This window comes from Panicum virgatum, chromosome 4N (genome assembly GCF_016808335.1).
Source record: "Panicum virgatum strain AP13 chromosome 4N, P.virgatum_v5, whole genome shotgun sequence".
NCBI lineage: Eukaryota > Viridiplantae > Streptophyta > Magnoliopsida > Poales > Poaceae > Panicum > Panicum virgatum.
The window spans coordinates 3,643,817-3,663,832 of record NC_053148.1 but is presented as its reverse complement, the minus strand read 5'-3'; the positions used below and the strand labels follow the sequence as shown (position 1 = coordinate 3,663,832).

Below are 20,016 nucleotides of genomic sequence, written 5' to 3'. Positions count from 1 at the left end.
TAGATTTTGGTTATGTGAACAGAAGTTTGCATAATTAATTATTACTACGTACATCCCTAAACGGGTAAACCTGAACGAGTAGGGGCGGAGCCAACGAGGGCATACGGCATACCGCTCACAGCTTCATCGCGAGGGCCAGATGGCTGGCCGGTCGGTGAGAGGGGAGGAGCCGGTTCCGACTCCGACGGCTGCAGCGGAGACTATGGCGTCAGGGCTCACTCCTCCGGCGAGGCTCGAGGAGCGCCCCCCCCGGGGGGGGGGGGGGGGGGGGGGGGTTGGTTTGTCGCGGAGATTGATGAGCCGTTTGCTGGTTGAGCCTATCCGCAGGGCTATATTTTGTTTGGGTAAAAATTGCAGGGTTAATTCGTAAAATTGCTCCCAACTCTCCCGTCTTCAGAAACAAAAAATACTCCCAACTTCCAAACAACCAAATAATAAGGTCCGCCAGTCCGTATCATGACAATGTTCCTAACCATAGGAATGAAGCTAGATCAAGGGAAGAACCAGATGAGATACCAGTGGAGATCAGTAAGAAGGATCACCGTATCAGATTATCCAAACATGAAGCTGGTCAAACAGGGCCTACTTTTTCATATCCAACATCATCTTCTGACTGTCCACAAAATCATCTAATAACAAAGAGCTGACTGGCTTAACAATGCAATGGCGAATGCGTCCGGTCTATGGAACCCGAATGGCGGTTCAGACTTCAGACGGCAAAGCTAGTCTAGCCAGATTTCAAATTGGCAGTGCATAGAAATGCCAATATGATGATATAGTAGGTTGGGAGCTACAAGAAACATCGATTCCATGATTACTTGGATCCCATGATTGGATCCAGCCATAAACATATATCACCCATCGATGGTTTGTGATCAATGGAAAGCAAGATGATAGATTTCACTCTTGCTTTGAGATATATTTCCATCAGATGCTGAAATACAAGAATTCTAACAATTTGTCAGATAACAGGGCATTGATAGGATGGATAAAGTTTTAAAAATAAAGGCAAATAGAAGTCCACAACTTACAGTTTAATCCAATGTTTGTCAACAGAAATGAAGTTTTTACTCATCACAATATGGCACAAGTAAAACAGATAATGATCAACTTACTTCAAAGAAAGACTTGCCCTCCTTGAGTCCTGGGAGGTTGCATGCATCATCTACATCACTACAGGGGGTGTACTGATACGAAAGAGATCATTTTAGGAATCTTTCTGATTTAGGTTCAAGTCTCTTTTTTTCAGTGACAATTCAGACAGAAAATGTATCTAGATTACTGAATGACTCTGAACAAAATTAATCTGCAGAAACTCACTTAGATTTGACTACAGAAAGTCATATATTGGGCCTGAAGGTACGCAAACAAATCGAACAAATTTGAGAAACTAAAACAACTCCAGGGGAAAAAGCAAATAGCGATTCTCAATAGTAAAACAAATACCAGCTGGCCATGGTTGGCGATCATCAGGGGACCTTTAGTTTTGCTGCTAGAGTAAATTTCAGCAATAACATCAATTTTTAAGTTTTTAGTCTCATCTTATTAAAATGGACAAAAAACTTGGGATACATGGAAGCGCAACAGAAGCTCAGGTTGCTCAGGTACCTTAACATAAACAGCACAGCAGCACTTGCACGACTATACATGGTTATCCTATCGCATGTTTCTAAGCACAAAGCCAGGGATAACAAGAGGAAAAATCAGATCTCCTAAAAAGATTGAGTTTAAAACAAAACTAACAGCTTATTTGTAAAATGGAATGCTCCTCCTTGCTGCATTATTGGTATAGGGAGCAGATTAATATCAACACCGTAAATGGAAAGACTAGAATAAACATAGCTTGCGCACATAATACATGAGTCTTTTAGAGTAAATAGTAGTTACTATGGTTCAACAACAAATCACTAAACATGCTAACAAGTAGACATCATATAATATTTGGGAGTACATAGTATATAGTATTACATAATCCCTAAACACAACAAGCTAAGCTAGTTCGGTTATATAGGATCAGAAGGAAAGATCCATGTTGGACGCCAGTTGCCATCGTGATGCTGCGGCACTGCAGCCGTCTGTGACAACAGTGGAGTAATCATCCCATTCCTCATGTTGTACACGCCACTGTCACAGAGAGGATCCACAGCATAAATTGGTTGAAGATAGTCACACATGAAATATATGCAATCTGCTTGAACTCCATTGTACTCTTCAGAAGTGAAAGACTTAGAGCAATGCTTGCCAACGAAGAGTGCTTGGCCACCCAACTTATTGATCTGTCTCCACTGACCAGGATTGGTGCTCAAGTCTGCCTCAAAGACCTCAAATGCAACAGTACGATGATGCTCACTTCTGGAACGGGAACAATCATTGTGAATAAATCGTATAACCAGCAAGAGTCTACCACAACATTGAACTAGATATTCCACAAATTTGAACGAGATATTCCATCTCTGTATACACCTCCTCACTGGATAAGGATTGTGGCCGGTCCCGTAAATCATCCACAGAGTTGATTATGCATCCAGTGGCTGAGATCTTCAGCTTTCTTCCAAGGTCATAATCAATCTCAAAGACAACAAGCTCGTTATCAAAAGCAACTCCGTACAGCTTCCCATTGAAGAAGGCGACATCAGCCAGGTACAGAGATGGCTCCATGCCCCTCCCTATGGAAAAGTTGGTGGCAACTGGTGGCTGAGCAGGGTGGCAAATACAAATAGTGCTGGAATTACCATCATCCAGGATCAGGACTGCAACAAGGGATTCTGGTGAGGAATCCAGGGGCAAGGGAACCACCAGCTTATAGAAAAGTGGATTAAATCTTTCATTTCCATTAAACTTATCACGACGCCAAACAGTGGCTAGCTTAGGAAGGTCCAGTGTGGCCTTGGAGAAAGGGTTCATCAATGAGCACCCACCATCATTTTGCATGAGGAAGAGCCAATTGTCAATGGAACCACAGCAACAAGCATCACCTGGTAGACTGCAGGGGATGCTCAAGATGGTCCCATTGAGGAGAGAGACATGGGAGCGGAGGAGGCAGGGGATGCAGTTTAGCATTAGAGCGCCATGGGTGGCAGACTGCTCTCAATCGAGCACGATCAGGTAGGGAGGGAAGGTGCTCGAGGAGTAGGCCTAGGATCTCTGGAGGGAGATCTGACTAGGGTGAAGAATGTGCAGCCTTCATCGTCCAACTCTACAAGCAAATTTCACAAAGCAAATGGTTGTAAGCTGCAAGTGATGATGTGTATGCCTCTTGTAACTTGTACCAAAAAAACAGCTAAACTGAACTTCAGAGTTGAATCAAATTATGACTGCGGGGCGCACCAGCAAGCAATAAGATCTGAAAGTTGGACTGTCATAACCCCAACTTTCCTGCACTTGGTAACAACAGTACCAGTTGGCATTAAGATGTCAACACCACATTCTATTAAGTAACAAGCGAACTGCAACTAAGCTTAGCCTTGTCTCAAGTTGCACGAGTAAAATAGAGAAGGGCGATTATTTCTAGAAACAGAAACACTAGCACAAGGAATTGACAGGACCTTGCCTTCTTAATAATGTCCAAACGTTAATGACATAATAACGCTGCAGCTGCAGCCTTTTTTTTCAGCTGCAAAAGCTGGATGGCATCTGTAGCAGAACCATGCCTCAGGAATACAATAGCATCGGCGCAAGCAGTCTGCTAAATCTAAATCTAATATCCATGAAAAAGGATTGAAACTTTTTCAAGAAAATGCTCAAACAATGATAGGTGCGTAGATCCACGTATTACAAGAAGAAAAATGCAGCTTTTGATCGGATAACCTTCACCACAAAACTTAGAGCAACTATAAAAACTAGTTTTTTCAAGTACAATAGCGAGGTGCCCAGCAAACTATAGCCCAAAACCTGAGAATTTGGGGGTAAAGGGGAGAAATAAGGGCTTGCCGCTTACTCGTGAGGCCCAAATGGCCGGTCCACTGGAGGGGAGGTACAAGAGACTCCACCGCCGCCTCCAGCAGAGGAGGACGGTGGCGACGGCCGGATCACGGCTGAAGTACTGTGACCTGCTGTGGGGAGGTAGCCCTGCTAATGGGCCAGGATCCAACCTGAACCCCCCACCAATCCACTTCCACAATACAAGTCAAGTCCACCCAATCCTATCCAACCCTCCACGTTGATAATCCAAACTACACCAAACCATTGTATGATTTCAAGCCAACCCAAATCAAACATTTTGACAATCCATGGATTCACCCCATTAAAACCCATTTCTCAATCCATGGTTTTCGAGAAAACACTACCAAGGTACCAAACAACTATGCCATTTCACACAGGCCACAAGCCTACTGAGAATACACCATACGGAATAAAAAAACAGCGGGCACAAGCATGCCATACGATCTGTGACAGATTCGTCCTCTCCCAAACGGAGTCACACAGGCAATCAAACATAGTTCTCCCACAGCATGATTCTATCACAGGACAGAAGCATAGTGACATGAAAAACTATTTTGCATTTAGGCCAATGCCATGAGATTACATAGTAAAAGTTGGTAAATATAGATGGACGCCAGGCCTTCAACCATGAGCTGTGCAAGCTTTCCAATCTTCTCAGCAGCTAAAGTTGCAACCTTATGGACAGAGAAGGAAGTGAAGGAAAGAGCTCACCGTCTTGGGCTGCGGTGAAAGAGAGAATCAGCACGGTGCCGGCGTGGCGGCGGCTACGGAGACGGGGTCGAAGGACTCAGTAGGCGACGCGGTGGGCGGCCCTGTGGTGGAAGAGGCTGGTGGGCGGCCCTGTGCAGCGGCGTCGGAGAGGGAGAGCGCGTAGACGAGTGTGGTGGAGGCGACGGGGTCGGCGAGCGTGGCGGAGGCGACGGCCGACGGGGTCGACGAGATTGGCGGTGGCGATGACTTCGTGGCGGGGGATACGTGGAGCGGCGGCGGTGGAGGATCCGTGGAGCAACGGCGGCAGCGGCGGATCCGTGGTGCAACGGCGGTGATGAGAGCGGCGGCAGCCAGGGGGAGCGGTGGAGGAGTTGCGGCGGCCAGGGGCAGCGGTGGAGCGTTAGTGCGTTACGGAGCGGTCCTTCAAAAACAGCTACGGCTGCGGCTGATGGAGCGGCTTCTCCGATGGAGTTGGAGCCGTTTTGAAAAACATTTGGCAAAACGGCTTCACCTGTTGGATTGAAGTAGTAAAATGTCTAAATTACCCCTCATTGTATTTTTTCTTTTCTCTCCTTTTTCTTCTTATTTATTCCTCTCTTTTTTTCTCCCTTTTTCTTTTTCCCCTCTTTTTTTTCTCCCTTTTTCTTTTTCCCCTCTCCTCCTCCTTATCCACTCAGGCGCCTCTCCTCCACCGCCGCCGACTGCCTCAGCCCGCCTCGACCCCTCCGCCACCGCTGGCCGCACGGCCCCGCCCGGGCCGCGCGCTGCCTCTGCCGCCGCCCTTGTCCACGCCGCCGGCCGCCTCGGGAGCGTGCTCCATCCGCTGCCGGCCACTCGGATCCCGCCTCGGCCTCGCGCTACCTCCGCCGCCGCCCCCCGCTCGGCCACGCCTCGGCCGCGCGCTGGCTCCGTCGCCTCCCTTCTCCACACCGCCGGACGCCTCGGGCGCGGGCTCCCTCCGCCGCCGCCGGCCGCTCGGACCCCGCCTCGGCCGCGCCCTCCGCCGTCGCTGGCCGCTCGGCCGCGTGCTGCCTCCACCATAGCTTGTCTCCACGCCGCCGGCCGCCTCGAGCGCTTGCTCCCTCCACCGCCGCCGGCCGGGTGGGTGCCACGAGTTCCCACCAGGCACCAGACATCCTGTCTCCAGCTGCGGGCTCCCGCCGGCCACCTCGAGGTCCAACGCCGCGAGCTCCCGCCAAGCCTCGAACGCCTAAAGCTCCCACTGCGCCTCCCCGTCATCCCTGCTCTCACCATTTGCTGCGACCCGTCGCGAGGACAAGCTTGTCTAACGGATGGAGGAGCTGCGCGGAGCTTCTTTTTCCGGCTCCGTCTCGCGCGTGGAAGCCGTGAGAGGCTTCACATGCGGCTCTGGACACGAAGCTGCTGCCGTTTCCACCGTTTGGCAGGGCTCCGGGTGGAGCCGGTTTTTGGAGCTCCTTTTGGAGCCCTGCCAAACGGGGCCGGACTTGCGGCGGCGGCCAGGACGGAGGTGAGGAGAGTCTGCAGAGGACTAGGGCGAAGCTTGGGCGGTTGGGCCGGATTGGAAACGGATCCAAAACCGATCCATTTTAACAAACATCCCAATGCAAACCAATCTAGTTCGTTAAAATTTTTTGATTTTGGAACCGTAGCACTTTGGATTTTGGTTGGAAAAAAACTGTATCCTTGTGAAAGAGCCTCCTTGTGAAAGGGCTTGTAGCCTGGTGGTTAGGCTTAGTAGCACCTCAGCTCTTAGATTCGACCCCTCTGTGGAAGCTAAACCGTTGGAACCTCTCCTGACGCAGCCACACACACAAATGCCCACTTTAAACTTGATAATATAAAGGCAACAAAGAGTTCATTTCGAAAGTGCCTTATAGTACTTTCCGGAGACATTAACATTTTACAGTTAAATTTCAAAACCCAGAAAAAGAGTAATTTTACAGACTCTTCAGAACCCAGAGACGCCAAGTAAATGTTATTGTACTGTTTGAAGCAAATAAACCCTGCCCCCCTACGATTCACCAAACGTTATTTTCTCACAGGATGCGCACAATGATGTAGCCTGTTTCGTCTAAGGACACTGCCCTGGACACAAACAGATGCAGCAGCAGCAGCAGCAACTCCGGTGACCGAGCGAGTGGTTCACGTGACGAGGACGAGGCCCTCGGTGATGAGCGAGTCGGCGATGACTTGGTTGGCCGCCTCCGACGGGTGGACGGCGTCCCAGAACACGTAGGACGTGGCGTTGGGGCACGTGCCCACCGACTTGGGGTTGCAGAGGAGCACCGTCGTCTCCACCGTCCCCGTTCCGCAGCACCCTCGCCGCGCCTCCGTGAAGCCCTGCGCCTGCGGGTCGGTGGCGAGGTCGTAGAGGGGCGTGTAGATGTCGAAGACGGCGATCTTGAGGTCCGGGTACCGGCTCGACAGCGCGTCGACGGTGGCGTTCATCTTCCGGTTGAAGCTCTGGGAGTCGCGGTTGAGCCTCGCCACGCACCCGTCGCCGCCGTGCCCGAACAGCGTGATCGACGCCGGGAGGCACCCCAGCGGCGGCAGCGACGTCACGCCGATGCGCCGCGCCCCCATGCCGTAGAGTTGCTGCGTGCATGCGTGCCCACACAGTTAGCCATTGTAGATGATCCGGCCGGAGCACGTCGCCGGACGGCGATGACCGGCCGAGTCGCTCACCGAGACGGTGTTGCTGAAGATGCCGACGAGGCGGTCGGAGAACTGGTCGGCGGTCTGGGTCTTGAAGAGCAGGGGGTTGATGTAGTAGTTCTGGACGAAGTCGCTCGCGCCGAAGCTGATGATGTACAGCGCGCCGGTGACGATGGACCGGGCCTGCCCGGCGCCGGCCACCGCCGCCAGCTTCGACTGGTACTCCTTGAAGTACTCCAGCTGCTGGGACAGCGGGATCGCGTGCTGGGTGGGTCACATCACAGTCACACACAGTGTCACACAGATCAGGTCAGGATTTAGTTTGTTCGTGCCAAGATGATCTTGAAATCCTTGGCAATGTCGTCAGTCATCAGTTGCTGATGAAGTGATGATGAGTACTTACATACATGAGTGCCGTGTGGTCGTAGTATCCGGATCCTGCAGACGCGAAGTTGGCGCCGATCAGAAGGTTCTGCCCGGACGCCTGCGGGCTGAGGTACGCCGCCGGGTAGGTGGTGAACCCCAGCGTGTCGGCGGTGATGTCGGTGGCGAGCTTGCCGTTGCAGAACCGCCCCGTGGCGGCGTGGTTGGCGAAGTCCCTGCCGTAGGGCGGGAAGTTGGCCTTGATGATGGTGTGGAGGTAGTCGTTGTTCCCGACGTCCACCGACGAGTCGCCGAACGTCATCACCGCCGGCACCAGCGGCTGCGCGCCGCCGCCGCGGGTCCCCACCACGAGGAGCAGCGCCGCGGCCAGCAGGCACCTCGCCTGCACCGTCGCCGCCGGAGCCATCTGACGAGTGTTCTGAAAGACTCGAACCACGTCTTTGGTGTAATGGAACCTGTGTGTGTCCTGTGACCTTTATACAAGTTATGCCTCCACACACACACACACGCACGCACGCACACACACACACACAAAAGCTGAGCTGAAACACACTAGTGAAGTGATTAATGGAGTTTGTTAGGAGTCCATAACCACAGGCATGTGAGAAAACTGTACTGACAAGCTAGCCCACAGGCTTAATCCTGCAGGCCCCAGCTGTCTGTAATCCAGAGTCACTGTTCATCCAGACCAGGCCCCCAGGGCATGGTGCAGCAGCAGCAGCAGGCATGATGAGACCTTGCCACGATGGCACGCGCTCATGGGCTCATGGCGACCCGCCCACCGAGTCCGGTCCACGCTGCCCTGCCTCGCAGTGCATCCCAAGGCTATCCATCATCCTGAATCCGTCATTGATTCGTGCTCCCCATCTGCAATGGCGACTATTAATTGGGGTGATGGCGAGGCACCGAGCAAGCACAGGGGTTGTTGAGGCGGTGCTGACGCTGCGACGACGAACTTGACGACGCGCCACGCTACTCCAGCGCCAGAACGAAACGTTCATTCAGGAACAGGATGAGATCATGAGAGCAAGGATTATGGTCTCCGCCCGCTGCCGGCTGGGAGACGCCGGATCGGCGGTGGAGTCCACATGCATTTAATGCATGTCAGTGAGAGTGCCATGCGATTCAGCCGGCCGCGAGCGGGCGAGAAGCGAGACGTCCGTTTGGCTCTCTCTCCTCTTCCACGTAGGATTCAGCCGGTCCATAATACTTGCTCTGAGGAGCACCAACAGCCACCACGCAACCACTGGTGAGTTATTGCTGCACATGTTGGGATACATCATACATGCAGCTGCAGTTGGAGTCTTGTTCGGCTGGCGGATTCAGCCGGATTCAACCAGCCACAACAGTATTTTTCTCTCACGCAGAATCAGCCTAGCCACCAACCAACCAGCCAGCCAACAGTATTTTCTTCTCACACGAAATCAGCCAGCCATCCAGCCAGCCAGCTAGCCGAACAAGGCCAAGGTCAGGAGCACGGAGGACACTGGTGGTCTGTGCTGAACTGTTGAAGAAGAAACAGGTGCAGAACAGCTACTGGAATGGAGGATGGATTTGAAGATCTTCCAAGTACAGGGTGCCAGCGGGGAAGAATTCAAGTGTCATCATTGAGTTTGAAAATGCCCCAATGGCCAATGCTGCCCCAGCTCCAGGCTTCCTTCAATACCAGTGAACCAACCAGACAAATCTCTTCAGTCTTCACCGAGATCAGATATTGTCTATTGTGGCCAGTTTCTAGTAGGGTGCTGCTTGGCTGCTTTAGTTCAGGTGCTGAAGAATCTATTTTCAGATGGTGAATGCAGTAGCTGCTACAGTGCATATACTACTCTTGTCCTTGTAGATTTTCCTTTTTTTTCCTGATAAAGGCCCTTGTAGTTGTAGATTGTTGTCTTGTTGATGGAGGCTAAGGGCATCCGCAGTCACCTTTTTACATGAGTCGACTCATGGAGTCCACGCAGACCATCATTTTCTCTCTCCGGTTGTTTCATCGACTAAATAATCAGCAATGGGACCCACTGCATAATTAAAAATAACTATCCTTTCCTTTTGCTCGGTGCCGCTCCTCAAGGACAGTAGCTGATGGGACTTCTTCTTTCTTTATTCACCGAGGAGTCGACTCTCAAAGAGGAATCGGTTCATCTCTCTCTCCTCCATGATTCGTTGCCTGCAGTGGTTGCATCGATTCCTGACGCTGCCATGTAGGATGAGGAGTCGACCACTGGAGAAGGCCTAAGAGCAGCTCCAGTCCTTTGTTCGAACAACAAAAGCCAGCGCAGCGAACGAAACTACGATTCGATATGCACAGCATCAACATCAGTTGGTGGGGCCTGCGCGTACAGCTTTTTCCGTCCGGCTCTCTCCTTTTGCGCAAGCGGAGCAGGCAGTGGCCGCACAAAAAAGAGTATTTATTTCCCTCGCGTCGAACCGAGTATGGAGTTCGACGTTGAGGTCTGACACCCAAAGTTCGACAGCTGCAATGATCTCGGTTCGGTTAAAACGAACTGAGCTTTCCCATGGTTCGCCCACTGGAGCTGCTCTAAGATGCATGGATGCAAGAAGAGCTTTCCTAGAAACAGCACACGTGGCGCCGTTTAACCTTGAAGCTAAGATGAGCTTTTCCGGTTATACCTAACGAGCATGTTGATTTCGACACATCACTGTATCCTGCAAATAATATGGCTTTAAAGGTTGCCCTCCTGTCCGCCTTACGATATAGGGGGCGTTTAGTTGCAAAACCAAAAATTTTTGGTTGTCACATCATCCCTTTGACCAAATGTCAGGAGGATTTTTCGGACACTAATTAAAAAACTAATTTCAGAACCCATTAGGAAACCGCGAGACGAATTTTTTGAGGCCTTTGACCGCATCATTAACACATGTTGGTTACTGTAACACTTATGGCTAATCATGTACTAATTAGACTTAAAAGATTCGTCTCGTCGTGTACATCCAAACTGTGTAATTAGTTTTGTTATTTAATTATATTTAGTGCTTCATACATGTGTTTAAAAGAGAGGTGAAAATTTTTGGGTGAAAATTTTTGGGAACTAAACGGCCCCATAGCTGGCAGTATGCTCATTAAACAGTGCTAGTTTTTTTTTTAGAAACTTCAGATGCAAATAAAATGGAAGAAATGGAACATGAACAACTATGAGAAGCGAGGTGGAGCGGAACTGAGGGAGTAAATCACCAAACTAAGACAATACATTAATGCTGTAAGTAGCAGAATGCACTGTACGTACAACTTGCACGGTATGTGCAAAGTCGTAGAACTTGCAAATGATCAAACGAGTCATAAAACTTGACCTGGTGGAATCCCATGAAGGCAACAAGTTATCATCCAAGTGAACACACATAAGGATGGCAACGGGTCGGGTAAGGTGCGGGTAGAGCAAATACCCGCCCGCGACAATACCCGAAACTATAAGGCATATACCTGTGCCCGCGAAATCTAGCGGGTAAAATTTTATACCCATACACATACCCACCGGGTACGGGTCGGGTTTCGAGTACCCGTCGGGTATTTCAATAATAGCATAAATAACATATCATTTGGTTGTATTGACTAGCATATTTTGAATTTATCATCCATATAAGCGAACGCAAAGCATTAGTAGAAGTAAACGGATCATCTTGCACCATTTTTTTTCTTATTTTCAACATCTATTTTGTAGTTGTATGTAAGTACATGCGTTCAATTCTAGTTATATATTTCATTTAAAAAATGTAACAATAATCATACGCTTCACTAAAATAATAAGCAAAATGTCAATATCATTTTCACATCTATTAGTTCACACAATCTCACTATATGTCTATTTAGTTAATACAATCACAAGAAAATGAGACATAAAAATTGTGAATGATATGAGTTCACTAGATTATTTTTTGTATTTCGGGTACCCGTCGGGTTCTCGCGGGTAAAAAATTTTACCGGCGCTCTACCCGCGGGTGAAATTTTATACTCATACCCATACCTGCGGGTAAAATTTCATACCCATACCCTCACCCGTCGGGTCGGGTACCCGCGGGTAAAATTGCCATCCCTAAACACACAGGCAAAGGTCAAGAACAAAGGATTAGAAACTGCAAAAAGAAAAGAGTGAGAAATACTCCTTAAGAGGGATTAATAAACCTGCAAAAGAGCGTTGCTTCACAATATAACTAAAAACGAATGTCTTCAGATTGGACATTGTTGGACCATTGTAAGATTAGAGAAATGGTCATATTTCATATTCTTGAAATCAATACTGGCAGCATAGCTAATAAGAGCCATCAGTGCACAAGTCGCAAGGATAATCTCGAAGCGAAGCAGAGACATTATGGAGAAACGTCAAGAATCTCAACAAGTACATAAGCCTTTTCCCTCTTTCAACATAATATACGAGAAATCATATAAGAATAAATAAGAAAATCAATTTAGCATGAATTTGAGTTTAGACAATGGGCCAGGTTTATGTGGATATGAAATTTTCTGCAGTGGTTTGCTCTTTTAGAGTGATGATAAACAAATACATCAAATGGGGAAAGACAGGGAGCTATATACAAGCATAATTGGCATCAAAACTTCAGATTCTGCTGCTTCATAGAACAGCAACAGTGCTCTTGTTAAATAAATGTTCCATGAAGGGCATTGGAGTAAGAAAATAATTAACGGCATCCCATCATGTTTTCAGCTTACCTCCCAAGCTGACAAGCATCCTAAAAACATGATCATATTACTGGAAAATATTCAGAGATAAGAACTGACACATCTAAACGCAAACGTTACAGACAATAAAGGCTTAAGTGATATAATATTAACAGGTACCTTTATTAACTGTTCGAATAAACCTTTCACAAAAAAAAATGTTCAAATAATCCCATGTGGAACAATGAACATGAACATGGACAAACATAGCAGTGTTTAATTAGCAGAAAAATCAGTTGGATGTCACATCGTTGCATTCATATTTTTACAAGAAGAAAATCTTCTCTCTCTCTTTTCCAAACACTACAATGCAGTTCATTGCATATTGCATTGAACAAAAAAGAAGAAAAATTTCTAAAAGGCCATTCATCATAGACTGAATTATGAAGCAGTTGTACATGTTCCATCATAATTGGCATTTATTCATTGAAAAGCGTTATGGGTCACTTACATACTTACAGGATCCATTAACTCATAGATACAAAGGACAGAACATTTGGGGAAACAGTGACAGTGCAGCTACAAAGAATGAATCATCCTGTCCTTATCAAGCAATGAGTCAAAAATAAGAGCATTCAGTAGTCATTATCATCACTGAATTGCTATGAACTGTACTTTGACGCGCAAGACTACCTGCTCATATTAAGGTAAGCCAAATAAGTTATCCAAGATGCATAATAAAGATTGCTTCCTCATCCGGTTACCTCTAATTATGCAGTAATAAGAGAAAAAAGGGACTTCCCTAAGAACACATTTGGCATAACATAATGAAGGTCGAACACAAAGTGTTCTATGGGTGGTTTAAGCCTGCAATACTGCTTACTAGTATCTGAAAACTACAGCAGTCAACAAAAAGTGTTCCAGCATTTTGTCCAAGGTAGGTTCCACTACAATGTCACTAACCCCTCAACAAAATATGAAACTGACTAGTAACATCAGCATTCTGAGCATATATATTACCAATTCAGGTCTGAACTAAACTGCAACTCATCCATCGGTAATAAAAATCCTGCAATTCTGACTGTAAGATAGGATAATTTACAAATGAAGCATCTGACGCTATATCTAGAAGTGAGCAAATCATTCACTGTCACTAGGATCATCATCCAAAAATACATGTACAACTACTATCTTAAAATGCTCCAACTCATATGCAACCTGTCAAACAAACCACGCACCGCGTTTCGCACATGCTTTACAGCAGGTTCAGACGTTCAGCCGGCAGCCGCTGTGACCTGCTTCCATACTGCGCCCATGGCAAGAATGGCACCGCCATGAGGCCAGTCACCACCCAAGGCTTCCCACCAACTCCCTGATGCGCACCGGCATCACCACCGCCTTCGTTCTGCATCCCACCATTGGAATTGAACTCCTCCCGATCGCAGGGCCTCGCCTCGGCGTAGCTATTGCATAACACCGCAGTTGTCTTGCCCACGCCGGACTCACCCTGCCCTTCACTCACAGAGGCTGGCGGCTTCGGCGCGGCGACGTCTCGCCCGCAGCCCGACGGGTACCTCCGCACGGCCGAGACGCAGCGCGCGGTCACCGCCGCCGCGGCCTTCCCTCCGCTCCCCACGCCGCGACCGGGCCCCGCCGCCGCGGGGCGGGTTCGCGTTGGCTGCGGTGGGGCGGTTGTGTTGGCCGCGCACGCGAGGGAGGGGTTCGGAAGTGGGGGTTCGGGTGCGGCAGCGGCGGTTGCCTGAAGCGGGTATCGAGGGGTAAGCCTGGCGGTGGCATTGGTGCGGCGACCGCAGCCCGGCGGGAATCGGCGGATGGCGGACGCGTGGCGATCGGCGGGGGGGACGGCGACGCTGGCGAGCATCGCGGGGGCCGAGAGGGCGTACCGCGGTTGGGTGGCGAAGATTGCCGGGGAAGGAAAGGCGAGGTCATTTATTTTGCGCCGGTTGTCCGGTTCCAACTTTATCTCCCAGTTCAATTTTTTTTTACATCTCCGAATTCAATTCGAGACGAGCCTTAGCTCGGTTTGGTCGGTCTCCCAGTTGTGAACCCACCGCTCGCGGGATCGATCCCTGTCTGGGACGATTCCTGCGTGCCTCATCGGGAATTTATTCCCCTGGCGCAGATACCCAATTGTGACGCAGATATTTTTTATATGATTTTCCAGTGCTCCTAGGTATTTAAAAAAAATTAATTTAAATTACTCCCTTCATCCTAAAAAGAATACAACTCTCACCTTTGAGGAGATAAACAGTTTCAAATCTGACCAAATTCTTATAAACTAGCATTAACATTTATGTACAAAGTAAGTATTATTAAATTAATCATATAATATATTTTTATATTAAAAATATTTGGAGATATAAATGTTAGCAAATTTTAGTATAAATTTGGTCAAACTAAAAATTACTTGACTCCGCAGGAAGTGAGGATTATATTCTTTTTGGAAGGAATACCCCTAAAAAAGTATCAAATTGGGAATATGATGCATTATTCCTAGTGGTAAGTGTTTTTTTGAGTTTTTTTTGGGAAAAAGTGTTTTTTTTTAGTTACTCGCCGCGCCGGTCTTTAAACAGAACTGGGCCGTGAGCGCCTCCCTAGAATAAGCCCAGTAGCCAAGCCCAATATCCTCGCGCAGTCTCTACCACATCGTCCCCAGGGCCGCGTCTCTTCTGCGCTCCCTAGTCCCGACCCACATCGCTCTCCCGGTGAGAAAGTCGCCGGCGCCGGCGCCGGCGCCGTCCACCGTCCCAGCTCGCCGGACTCCCCGCCGCCCATGGCGGATCGCTATCGCGCCTACGGTCCCTCCTCCTACGAAAGAGGTACCACGCCCGCTCTCTCTCACCGGACGAACCGGGCATGGTTGTACTGTCCGTTTTGCGCGGACAAATATTTGTATGATAGATTTGTGCTTGGTATTGGTTGCCGGTGATTTGCGAATTTCGTAGAGGTATCAGGGATCAGGAGCTATCGGTTGGGGGGTATGGGGTTAGTTGTAGTTTTGTAGCCAGTTGCGAATGAGTATCATCGCCGACCAAATTGATACTGAAATTTAGGTTTCACCTGGTCCACAATTCATAGGCACAGATGGTCCTACAATGTCATTCACTGGGAGTGGCAAATTCACGAGTGGTCAATGTTTGCAGTCCTAATATTGCAATTTTTTCCAATTTCTAGGCACTGCCTTCCGATTATGTCTCTGAGAATACGTCATATTTTCTGGAAGAACAAATTTAATCGAGCTGTACTGCTGTACGTAGTTCCCTTGCAAGAATATAGTGCAGACCCGTTTTCCCTATTTCTTACTGTAAGTCCTCCTTTTTTTAAGATAATGGAACTGTAGCTCCTGCCCTCTTAGGCTTACTACCAGTAAGATGTTAAGACTTGAGATGTCCAGATTGTGTAAAGCTATTGGAAATTTGTTGTAAGAGGCTATGTGGCGTGATGACCGAGTGACATTGGAGATCGGATTGCAATTGACTCTATTCGGCTGGCTGTAGTTGGTGGCTGGTGCTGATTTGATGTGAGAGAAAAGCACTGCTGGCTGGTTGGCTAACAAGCCAGCTGAACGGAGTCATATCAGGCTACTATCGTGAGTGTTAAGTTTTGAATATTATCGATTAGATGATTTGTTATAGCACACTGCACTTTGGTTTGGATATATTTTACTTATTTGTAGCTTATAATTAGAAAAAGTGTGAGGCTAGTTTTCAGGTAGAGTTATACACTGCGAAGATGAATATAGAGGTATGTGTATGCTTTGATAGCACATGGCCTGATAAGACACTCTTGATGTTTTTTTTCTTCCTTTCCTTTTTTCTTCTTGGGTTTTGAAAAAAGATGTTTATTCTTGCATTAGAACTGATCATCATGTGTTTTGTTGCCATTAGTTAACTTCTTAACTCATTTGATTGGCAGATCCACGGGGTGGTTATTCTGAGTATCTTCCACCTGAGGGCTCTTTAGCATCTTATTATGCTTCAAGATCTTCTAGTCTACCGGGTGGACCAGATGTTCTTAGAAACAATGAAAGTCTACCTGGTGGACCAGATGTTCTTAGAAACAATGCAAGTCTACCGGGTGGACCAGATGTTCTTAGAAACAATGCAAGTCTACCGGGTGGACCAGATGTTCTTAGAAACAATGTAATATAACTAACATCTAGATGATTCATTAGTAAGAGGAAGGCAACCACCTTTATCTCACATATCACTTTGTTTTGATCTACAGGTAGCGTTGCCACCAAGGGCTTATGGTTATGGTTCAGATGGTCCAGGAGTAGTTAATCCTTCTATGCCTGGCCTAAGTGGACTACATGCTGTAGCTAGGGCACGCGGACCTAGTCCTTTGGAAGACCCATCTTTGGCTGGGCTGAGTGGGCTAGCTCCAGCCAGGGTACTGGGACCTAGTATCTTGGAAGAACCGTCTGTAATGGGGAGAAGTTCATCTCTAGGCAAAGCTGCTGGTATTCCAGATGTGGAGCGCCACAGCCCACTTCCAAACCTTGACGGGCCATCAGAAGATGAATCCAACATTCTTTTTGTTGATTGTCTCCCTACTGATTGCACAAGGAGAGAAGTAGCCCGTATCCTTCCCACTTAGCATTCTTTTGCATCATATTTTCATTGTTTGCAAGTTTCACTTTTGCAAGCCTTAACTTTTGCTGGAAGATTTGTTTCGGCCCTTTGATGGTTTCAAGGACATCAGAGTAGTGCACAAGGAGCCCAGGCGTGTATGTACTTGCCTTTTAATGCATCATTTCTTCACACTTGAATTTTTTAGTCTAATTATTCTTCTCTAGCTGTTCGTTCCATTGCAAATCTGTGCATTGCATTTAATTCATATTTTTGAACTTGGTTTACGTTAATATATGTTGAAATTTATAGTGCACTAATTTCAAAAGCAAGAGAGCTGCATTTATTTATTGAGAGGTTCGTGCGAATTACAGAGAGAGCAAAGAAAATAAAACAGGAAAAACTATGAAGGGATGACCATATGCAAGAGTCTCAGGAGCTTAAGACAGATCTAAGATTCTTAGCACCTGCTTCTACCCATAGCCTGGCAATATCCTTGACTTGGCAAATGAGTTGGCAATATCCTTTTTCTATTTGTTGAAAGATGAAAGATTTTAGAATTTCCCCCCTCTTTTTGGAGTTTGCAGATTGTGGTCATTGGATATAGATAGACCTGATTTTCTTCTTCATGGCCACCTGACACAGATCCATTGTGTTGTGCCCATCAAATTTAGTGTCTCCACGTTCCAAATGAGCCATTCTTAGGGATTGTTTCCTTTATGGCCACTGCACATAGGTTTGTTGGGGTGTGTTTCTTTGGCTTGGTTGTTTTCAGTAAAGGTGCTTACTGCCAGTATGATAGTGCAAAGTGCATTCCAAACAGCTAGGGACTAATTGCAGTGAAACAACACATAATTGGTTGTTGCCAAGGATTGCATGCATGATGGGGCGAAAAATAATTTTTGGGCCCTGCCCCAGCTAGTAGCCGCTCAGCTGGCAATATTTTGCCTTGGATTGCTAACCAAGCAAAGAGCATGTATTTAGAGGTTGCCCAAGTCTTAATATAATGTTCAGAAAGTTCATGGTGGGTTATCCATGGCATTGAGATCACTCACCATAGACTCAACTTCATATGTATTTATACATTGAATTAAATAGGAAATAAGCTAGCTCTACATATTGATCGTGTTTGAAAGTGATGTCAAATTTTACTCATTTTCTTTTGCTGCTCCAATATATTTTCCTTCAAGACATTTCTTCATTTTATTGGGTGCTAAATAAACACCTTTTCTTTACCACATAATTCCTTATTCATGCTTCGGTGGTGGTCCCTTATTACTGTGTTAGTGGGTTGCTTTTCATTTGTTCATTATAGCGTTCATTTGATTTGCCTAAACTTCATTGCATATTGGTTCCTGCTGTTACTTGCAGAGTGGTGACAAGGCTTATGTCCTGTGCTTTGTGGAGTTTGAGAATGCAAAATGTGCACGCGCTGCTATGCATAAACTCCGAGGTCCTTTTTCCTGTGCCTCTGATTTGTTTCATTCACGTGTTGATTTCATATTCCTGCATATCCTTGGGTGGAGTGGAGGCATTATTCACCCTCATTTCGAATCATCATGGTAAAATAAAGTTTGGATAGGGCTTGCTGGAATGGGAAATATAAATGGACTTTATATTCGTGTCATCCTTTTTTCAGAATATGCTGGAAATATAAATGGACTTTATATTTATGCCATCCTGAATGCTGTCTTGAAATACTTGCTATCAATGGATACTGCTGACTGTTCTCTCCAGCAGTTACTGGACGGGCTTCTAACTATTTTTTACCATGTAAAAGAGTTTCAGATAGATTTGCAGAGACTGATCTTTCACCTGATCTTTGCAGCATACCGCTTTGATGACAGGAAGCCTGACTCCCCGTTCCTTAAGATCCAATTCGCAAGGTTCCCTTTCCGTCTGCCTGCTGCCTAGGACGATCGCTGATTACTGCCATCCGTCATCCTCTAGCTAGCAGTATAGTCCATGTGACCAGCCTGTATGTAACTGTAATGCACAGCTGAACTGACGATGCCTTTCAGAAGTCTTAACTCTTGTGTGACGGTGACGCCAACGCAAATGGAATGGTGCGATGTGTCATTCTTTGCATTCACCCCTTTTCTACAGATTGGAGTTTTCGCCGCCGTCAAATATGTTCGAGATAATGGGCATTTTAACTGGTGGTGAGTAATTCTGTAAATGACAGCAGGTAAATGCCGAAGACTTCAATGTATCTTGTCTTTCTTTTTTTTTTTCTTGGGCAGGAATGTATCCTGTTTTTGTGAAGACTGAAAAAAAAAACTTGACCTGCGGGGGTGAGACCGCACCCACGGCATTGTTTGAGAGGTAGAATGACCTTCTCACAGCAGGCCAATAAAACCCCCGAACTCCTGCCCCACCCGTACACGGGGGCTCGTCGCCTTGTGAGTTAGGCCGGGCTCTACAGTGCTTTGGACGTGGGACAAGCGAGGGAGTTTTTTTTCTGTGCGAGCTGGGGATCGAACCCCCGACCTGGTGGTTTTCGCTTCCGCACTCCCAAACAGTCGAGCTAGCGCTCGTTCGCCTTGCCGAGAGCTGTCAATCTTGGGGCAGGTTGCTGTCCAAGCCTCGCATCCGGCACAAAAGCCTTTTCTGATGTCGGCGTCGTTCACCTCGGCGTCAATCGGTTCGCCGTCGGATCTGAAGGGCGCGCGGACGACGGAGAGGTCAACGGCGACGCCGTGCCGGCGAGGAGGACCTGCTTGTCCGGCGCACCCGCCGTCGCCGTCACGCTGGAAATCTCGCCGGAGCCTAGAGGCTTGACCGAACTTTCCAAGCCGAGACACGGCCCATCCGTCGCCAATTGCCACTGGAGTTACTGTTGCTAGTCAGTGGTCACCGATGGTTCACACTGCGACCCAGTGACGTTTAGCTCATGAGGTCACCAGCTGCTGTTGCTAAAACTGTGGCTGCAGCTGTACGCATGTCGAGTTTATCCCTGGCTTTGCAAGCATTGGAACTATCCCATCTGGTGCCCTCCCTGCCAGGGCACACTGACGCTTCCAAGCACTGGATAGCTAGTGCATGAATTGTCAAATCAGGGGGAAGCGTTATCAGTGGTTTTAGTGACCTGAAATACAGTAATTGTTCTCCTAAAGAGAT

The 20,016-nt window shown here is 47.6% G+C and overlaps 2 protein-coding genes and 1 long non-coding RNA gene across 4 annotated transcripts; 1 reads left to right on the top strand and 2 right to left on the bottom strand.

Annotated features, from left to right (window-relative positions):
• Window positions 1-1,800: 1,800 nt before the first annotated feature.
• On the bottom strand, window positions 1,801-5,066 carry LOC120670009. 2 transcript variants are annotated; one of them, XR_005673001.1, is made up of 2 exons: window positions 4,654-5,066; window positions 1,801-4,457 (listed from the first exon to the last, which is right to left on the bottom strand). It is a non-coding gene; the product is annotated as an uncharacterized LOC120670009 (long non-coding RNA). The 2 variants fall into 2 exon arrangements; XR_005673002.1 differs by having other exon boundaries at window positions 1,801-3,196.
• Window positions 5,067-6,473: 1,407 nt separating this feature from the next.
• LOC120670567 (GDSL esterase/lipase APG-like) lies at window positions 6,474-8,130 on the bottom strand. Its single transcript, XM_039950704.1, has 3 exons — window positions 7,694-8,130; window positions 7,321-7,554; window positions 6,474-7,230 (listed from the first exon to the last, which is right to left on the bottom strand). The coding sequence occupies exons 1-3, from the start codon at window positions 8,078-8,080 to the stop codon at window positions 6,778-6,780; spliced, it is 1,074 nt and encodes a 357-aa protein (XP_039806638.1). The 5' UTR covers window positions 8,081-8,130; the 3' UTR covers window positions 6,474-6,777.
• A 6,807-nt stretch (window positions 8,131-14,937) lies between these two features.
• On the top strand, window positions 14,938-19,124 carry LOC120669773 (RNA-binding protein 2-like). The gene is made up of 6 exons (XM_039949618.1): window positions 14,938-15,144; window positions 16,241-16,467; window positions 16,553-16,907; window positions 16,993-17,054; window positions 18,268-18,349; window positions 18,725-19,124. Exons 1-6 carry the CDS (start codon window positions 15,099-15,101, stop codon window positions 18,808-18,810), a joined length of 858 nt encoding a protein of 285 aa, XP_039805552.1. The 5' UTR covers window positions 14,938-15,098; the 3' UTR covers window positions 18,811-19,124.
• The last annotated feature ends 892 nt before the right edge of the window (window positions 19,125-20,016 follow it).